Source organism: Poeciliopsis prolifica, unplaced genomic scaffold (assembly GCF_027474105.1).
Source record: "Poeciliopsis prolifica strain line A6 unplaced genomic scaffold, Auburn_PproV2 SCAFFOLD001, whole genome shotgun sequence".
NCBI lineage: Eukaryota > Metazoa > Chordata > Actinopteri > Cyprinodontiformes > Poeciliidae > Poeciliopsis > Poeciliopsis prolifica.
In genome coordinates, this window is record NW_026562376.1 from 17,574,847 (window position 1) to 17,582,739 (window position 7,893).

Consider the following 7,893-nt stretch of genomic DNA (forward strand, 5'->3'; position numbering starts at 1 on the left):
GACTAGAAATAAACAAACGCTACTGTCTCTATAAAGCTGTACACTTTTGGCCAGTGTAGAAGATTTTCTTTTTCTCTAGGATTGCACAGATGTTAAAACATTTAACACTGTCGAGTGGCTGTATGCAAAAGCAACAATGAATGCTACATTTGTACTGGATAGAAGTAATCCAAGCGAAACGTCGCTCCCTTTTATTTTCCTTTTCTTTCTTCTCCTTTTAGATTTTTTTTTTCTTCCTTCTTCCACCCACCCGCCCCTTCGAGTTCCCAAACCGTCCAGTCCTGAGAGGAGCCGCGGGCGTCCAGACTCCGCTCCGCCCGGGCCCACCGGGGTCTACCGGGGTCTACCGGGGTCTGAGGCGGCGGAGCGGCGGCGGTCCCCGCTTCTCTTCCTCTCCTCCTCCGGCGGCCTGACAAGCGGCTCCCGGCGCGCAGGAGTCCTCAAAAACGCGCAGGGAAGTAGTGCAAAAAAGAAAAAAAAAAGTGTAGAAGAAGAAGAAGGGGAAAAACGCCACCTAAGGAGGAAATAAAAAAACAGACACGAGGTTCAGTTTTTCGACGAAATAAAGAGCATTTCGATTCACAAGAAAAGCGGCGAGTCAGCTTTCCGCGGAAAGAAGAAGAGTGACGACAGCAGCGGTGAGGCGTCACCCCTTCTTAGCGCAGCGTTTTCCCGCCACATTGTGACGCGCACACACACTCCCCCTCCCAGCCCGCTGGTGTTACTACAGATACTACTATCACTGGAGCTGCTCCTGTGATTTCACCACCGGCTCGCTCCCTCCCCCATCCCCCACGTCCACTCAGCCAGCCGAGATAACGCCGCTGTCTGGCTCGATCACTCGCGGCCGCGTTATTACAGAATCTATTACAAATGACCGGCCATGTGCTACACTGTTACAATTTGAAGAATCAGAAGAAGGAGAAGAAACGAAGCTGTGATTGCTGTTAAGAAATGGGGGAGGGGGAGATGGGGGTTGAAGAACGTTCTTACGTTCAACGGATCCTCTTTCGCGGAGTTTGTTCCAACGAGATGGGAGACTTGGGGAGTCTGTCCGCAGCCTTCTTTCGTTTCCAGAAGAAGTCTGAATGGAAGAGATTATAATATACATAAGTCACAGTAAATGCTGAAGTTTAAGTAGCTTCTCTGGGGTTTTTGTTTTTTTTTCTTTCCCCTGCTAGGTTAAGAAGCCCCTGTAACTACCTGTGATGTGCGTGTTGTTGTCATCGGCAGCAGCCGCCGACCTCTTGCGTCGAACACAGGCAGCCTGTCTGCGAGTCCCTGAGATCCCTGTGACCGGCCGGTTCTCCTGGTTCACCTCCGCCGGGGTCTTGGAGCTGCTTCCCCCGTCGCCGTGGTCGCTCTCCGGTGCCGCTAAGCGCTCCATGACATCCCCGCCGGAGCTCTCCGACATAACGGATTCCGAGGAGGGCGTCTGCTTCACGGGCGTCGCCGGGACGCGCGTCCTGCCGCTCTGCACCGATTCCCGATAAAACGCCGCCGTCCTCTCCGCGGGCATCTCCTCCCACTCGTAGTCCCCTTCCAGCGGGGTGTTGTCCTCGAAATTAAAGTTCCACCTCTGCCGGTCCCGCTCGGAAATCTCCCGCAGCTTGGCTTTCACGTCCCGACTCAGCTCGTCGTGATCCACCGGCCCGAATAGACTGCGGCACACGCCGGTGCGCTTTTGGAGAGGGAAGGTCCTGCGGGCCACCAGCCTCTCCAGCGCGCTGCTCGATAACTGCACGTGGGACATCTCCGACAAGAAGGTCCAGGTGTCGGTTTGGTGGTTGTGGTTGTGTCGTCGCGCTGCAAGTGCGTGTCTGCCTGCCCCCCCTCGTAGCTCGGTTTAAATGTACCTCGGTGCCGCACGCCTCCCAATTTATAACCTCCCAACGTGTCGCGTAGATCCAGGACTTCCTTCATTGGCTGACTGAAACTCCAACCCTCCCCGAATACGCACGCAGCCCTCACCACGATGTCCTCCATCCCTCCACCCCTCCCCCCAAACCCCCTTCCTTAAATCTCCATTTCTTTTCACGCATCAGTGACTCGTGTCACTGACTTTAATTTTTGTCATTTAAAGAGTTAAAAAGAATAAAAGGCCAATACAAACCCTGCCTAATAATTTAATCCCAAATCGACCTGAAGATTAGAAGCAACCACAGTTCCAACTATCTTATGAATTGTTTGCTTCTGGACAGTCTCAAACACACCTGCAGGTTATGTCCCATGTCAGCGTCCAACACACAAGGGCCCCTTATCTTTCAGTCCTTGAGCAAACAATGAGCGCTTTGGATCTGCAGAGATGGTGCGCACAGATGCGACCTCAGCTCTCATACAGCAGGTCAAACAGCGCGATATCACGGGATGAAGGTTCCGATCAGATCAATTAGAAGTTGAAGTCTGAAATCTCTACAGCTGCTGTTTTACGCATATGTGGAGGCCCTGTATTATTTATTTATTCATGCCTTATTTTAACAACAAACAAACAGCTTGCGTTGACTCTGCCTGCAGAGTCTCTCAGGTCCGAGCCGAGAAAACTGACAACGCCTTTGCAAAGCAAGGACGGATGCACAGCAACCCTTAGTGGTAAGAAAATGGTACTGCAGCTTGAGCAAATAAAGCTTCTTTGAATAATAATTTGTAGAGACACCTTCTTTTTGGTGACGCCTGCATGTCCCAGAGCATCATACCTTTTCAAAGGCAATATGAGATTTAACACTTTTGTCAACAGTGATTTAATTTATCAGCTGAAACAAGTTACCTATATGACATGATATGCAAAGAGTAGCATAATCATTATTCAGTTATGATTGAACACATTTTATGAGAAGCTGAGCTCCAGGTCACTCGACACACCTGAGCCTGATTATTGCCATTCTCACAAAACCTAGAAATAACTTGCATAGAGCTTGTCCGGGACCATAGAGACCTCCCCCATAGAGTTTTGTGGTGAAAGCCAATATAGAGCTAAAGGAACACAAAAACAAGTCTTACATTACAACAAAAGAACTGCATACCAACAGTCTAACATGAGGGTGTGATGATTAAGGGTGCTTTAGGATCTGAACAACTTGAAATAGTTGAATTATTGAAAAGTTGAATTATTGTCTCTCACAGAAAATCCTGCAGAAAAATATGTGCTATAGCTCAGGACAAAGATCGTAAATGTAATGAACTGAACTTGCCTAGAAGTCTGCCTCAACATAACTAAAAACCTTGAGTAAAAGTTTTAGAGGGGCCTAGTCCAGAAACTAGTCAGTATGGTCAAACTTAAATCCCAATTAGATGTGTTATGGCCTTAAACACACAAAGCAGATTAACCAGATTCTAAACCTGACCTTAGGACTTTTATGGCAGGTATGAGTGAGAAGATAAAAGGCCAGAGCCGAGGTTTTTTTTCTTTCTAGTTTTGTTGAAACACACGGCAGTTGGAGATGTTACTCGCATCACACGGTGATGTCATATGACAAGACTTCCAGCTTGTCAGTGCGCTTTATGGCTTCCATGTGAGTGTCATCAGAGTCACATGCATGGAGACGAGCACTGTAGAGAGGAATCTCCTTGTGAGGAGACTTATCAGCGCTCGCTGCTCAACAACCGCTCAGCTGAGTTGTCATCATGTGATGGTTTATGACTGTGGGCAGGTGATGCAGTCTGAAACTTTGTCTTAATGTCAAATAGTACAGCTCTCCAATCGTAGTGGTCAGGAGAACTAATGAGTTCCTGTAAATTATTTATCGTAAAATTTGCAAAAATCTTAGTACCGCTTGATGTTTTTGGACATTGCCACCATAAATTCTCAACGTGTTTTCTTGTAATTTTAGTTGACAGATCAGTACAAAGTAGGATATAGTTGTGTAGTAGAAGGATCACTATGCATGTATTTAGCTTTATTTTTGTTGTTGCTTTTTTTTTTTTTTTTTTACAAATGTAATACTTAAAAGGTGAATGTGTACACCAAACAAGTGCTGTCATCTTCTGGTCAGAAGATAACAATATTGCTTTGGTCAGTTTTGCTGGTTTAAAAGTACTTATAAATAATTTGCTTGGTTTGACAATATTACACTTCTTGGCTTGCATGCAAGTTGTTGTGTTTGATGGAAACCAAAAGGCAACACACAGAAAGCACCCACACAGTCAAACATGACAGTGGCTGCATCATGCTGCAAGGATGCTTTTCTTTTAAGCAAATCAAATGTCAGAACAGAAAGGCCAAATAAAAAATCTAAACGTAAATCCTAACATTCTGGAACGTCACATTATGGCTCAAGTGCTCCCCCTGATGGCTATTAGGTCAAACAACAACAACAGCTTAATCTTTGCCTACTGAGAACAGTGTATCATCCATCCAACGTGGTAACTTCATCTTTCTTGTTAGCCTAATAGGTTTTTATCAATAAAGTAGTATCTTAGCAAGGGGATCGTGGATAACTCAATCTTTGTTTCTCATAGCTTTGTTGGGTTTAAGTTGTTTACTGATTGGCTTAATGAGGTGGGAGGATAACACCTTGGTTCCCCAGGCAAGGCTCTCTGAAAGAGATACTATCAGCCGTGAAAATGCAAGGAGAAAGTCTGCACTCATTATGTTTCAGAGGGGGCGGAGGGGGGTGATTTTGGTGTTTTCACCGAAGCAGCAGGTGCGGTCGGTATGGAGTTCTGCTGTGATGACCGACTTCTTTAGGTCGGGTGTGAGTCTTTCATCTTGAAAGCACACACATGCTTGAACTTAAAGTTGCTTAACTGGCTCTTTGAAATACGTGGAGAGGTCTGGGTTTCTGTCCGAAAACAGCCTGCAGGCAGAGGGAGTTTCAGGCAGAATGCTAATGGTTGAGGCAGGCAGTGACCAGCAACAGGTTGGGTTGTGTTCATTTGAATCGAGCGTGCCTGTTGAATGTCCGATGAGTTAACGTGAGGCCTAAAACCAGTGTTTTAGATTCGTTGAAGGAAAACAAAAGATAACATTTCGAGGGCAGAGTTAGTAGGAGTGGTGCTTATGGCAAAACACTTCCAATTTTAGTGTCATCAAAACACGTGACATGTTTTCAAAAATGAAGGCCTTTGTCCCTGAATGCATTTTGCAAGGCTTTTTGTGTTGCTTTTGAAGCCATGGCTTCTTCCTCTCTGAGTGATACCTGCATGTACTGTAATGTTTGAACAGAGGAGTGCGGCACCTTCATACACCTGTGAACTCTTCCCAAAGATGAACCAGACTTGTGCCAGTCCATGATTCTTGTCTTTGTTTTTAGACATTTACAATGCCATGGTTTTTCCAATTGCAATCTTGGTGTAAAGCTCTGAACTTTTGGCTTTTTTCTCTCTTTTTATTTTACCCCATATTCTGGGAATTAGTGTACCTTAATGACAAAGAATAAAAAAAAAAGATTGGGTGACATTTTATAAAATCTACAGCTTTAAATCAGGTTATTGCCTATTATGGGATTTGTGGTTTTCTTTCTATTTCACGTGAGCTTTCCTCTTTCGTAACAGGTCATTTCTTGGGTGATGTTTGCCATCGCCGCCCCAGACATAGACCATTCACCTGAACAAACCGAGCCCTATAATGTTTCACTTGCTGTGCAGGCAGGACTGCTGAGCGTTGCAGGAGGTAAACAAATGGGAAATTGCTCACAAAAAGCCTGCAGCCTTTTGTGAAACCTAAAAAGAAAAAAAAAATCCCTGCACTCTCTGCATGCTGCTTGTAGGTTTAACGCAGACATGTGACATACTCAGATAAACCAGTTGCCAAATCGCTGCACTCCTCCAAATTGTGTACACAAACAATCATTCATTAGGTATTCAGAGCATTGTTCATTTCAATAGGCTGCGTAAAATCCTGTTGGTTTTGAAGGCAAACTATGAGAAAATCCTCAAACTCTTTAGTCATTCATTTACCTTTAACAACTGAGGTTTCGTGAATAAAAATGTTTCGTCTACAGTGGTTCACAAGATAATGTCTGCCCAGTGTTCCTCTTTGCCTGAAAGGAGTTTTAGCAAACACATAAATGCCTTTCATTGTAATCTTTAACTTTTGTTCTCTTAAACTCATACGCTTATCAAAGCAGGGAAGAAGTAAAAACATCACATAAAAAGGAAAGAAAGTCACCAAATTTAAAGTACCTTTTAAAAAATAATCATTTCCCTCGACAGAATGCATTTTGTCAGATTACTACCCCAATCGGCAATGCATTTTATTGATATTTTAGTTGCGCTTTCATTTTATAAAGAAAAAAAAAATCTGAAAAGATATGACATGAATTTTTATTTAATGTTTTGACCTCTGATCTTTGCCAAATAGCATATTTGTTGTCGGACATATGTTTAATGTTTCATGGAAATGTTATCCATTAAATGTGAAGTTGTAATAAAACTACGACAGTTAAATGCAGATATATTTTTTGTAATGAACATATTCGGTGTTTGTTTTGAAAACAACTCAAGTAAATAAATAGATTTTATTTATTTATTTTTGTGCGTTTATTTCTAAAGAGGCGGATATGACGCTATGCAAATCATCCAATTACAGCCATGCTAACAACTTGGAGCAAAACGCCGACTTAAAGCGCCTCTTTTCAAACTGAAGCCCAGACTCAGCACAGTCCTGCTCAGTTCTGTGTTACTGAGTGTTAGTCACTCACCGACCGATGACACTGAAAGGTTCATGTTCCTCCGTACAGCGAGTATATATACAGCATGGGCAAGTAGGCGAAGCTGGACTTCCGAGTCGAGCGTCTTTATTTTCATAATAAAACCATTTCGGTTCGTCATTAGACGCGCAGAAAGGGCAGACGAGCTTCCGAATGCCTGTCGAGTCGCGGCCATTTTGTGAGTGGCATTTTTTTTTTTTTTATGAGACGCTTTAAAAGACCTTAGCTGAGGTTTTTATTCACGCTGTATAAAAAGGCATCCTTGTGTTTGACTTTAGATAAGAGTAAATGTTTCTTGTTGTCAGTTGGGATCATCAGAGGTTTTATTTTCTAAGTGCCAAGGAGTTTTCTCTCTCTTTTTTTAAAGAAATGTCATTGCTTTCTTTACATTGGGAAGCTTATACACACTACATTTACCACACCTTTGAATAACTTGGGAAAGCCCAGACGGTGATATCATGGCAAGCTTCTGGGAGGCTCGTTTCCATCATTTAAGTTGTAAATTAGTGGACGCATCTTGTGAGAAGCTGATAAAAGAGAAACCAGTTCAGCTGAAAGACCACTCAGAAAGGAAGAAGCCACTACTCCCAAAGCAACATAAATCACTAGATTATAGTTTGCAAATCCACTTATGGGTGAAGACATGAATTCTTGAAGAATTTCTAAGTTGTGTTGTCTGATGAAATTGAAATAAAACTGTATGACCAGAGTAACAATTGGACTTGTGTATTTCAGGTGTTTCTTTCTCTTCATTTTGATGATCATGTTTTACTCCCAAAATTCAGTTTCTCGAGGCCCAACAATGGAAGCGAGCAAAAGGGCTGTAACAATTTGAGTAATTTTCAAAAGACAGTTACTTCTAAGTGTTAAATTTCTGCACCATACTTTTTCTTTTAATGTTATTTTATTGTTATAATATCATAGTACAATTTCTGGCTAAGCTCCCCCAACTAACTGCTTCCCTGTGTGAATAAGAAGAGTATTGTTGAGTTATGTGCTTCTATTCATTGTTGCTATTTTATCTTCAAAATCTCAGAGTTTGCAGATCATTTTATTCAAATTACATAAGATAAACAGCACATTGGAATAACATTCCTCTTACCGCACGAAGCCACCACCTCTCACAACATGGCGCCCGCCCCGACGTGTTGTGAGACGCCGTAGACGGAGGGGCTTTTACTTTGAAGAGCAATGACCGGAAACGCCTTTGTGTTTCAGAGCATGTGATTGTGTGCGGCGCATGCAG

General features: G+C 43.3%; 1 protein-coding gene across 1 annotated transcript; it reads right to left on the bottom strand.

Annotated features, from left to right (window-relative positions):
* Positions 1-396: 396 nt before the first annotated feature.
* LOC129359593 (cyclin-dependent kinase inhibitor 1C-like) lies at positions 397-1,915 on the bottom strand. The gene is made up of 3 exons (XM_055029332.1): positions 1,204-1,915; positions 994-1,084; positions 397-514 (listed from the first exon to the last, which is right to left on the bottom strand). Exons 1-2 carry the CDS (start codon positions 1,751-1,753, stop codon positions 996-998), a joined length of 639 nt encoding a protein of 212 aa, XP_054885307.1. The 5' UTR covers positions 1,754-1,915; the 3' UTR covers positions 397-514; positions 994-995.
* Between the last annotated feature and the right edge of the window lie 5,978 nt (positions 1,916-7,893).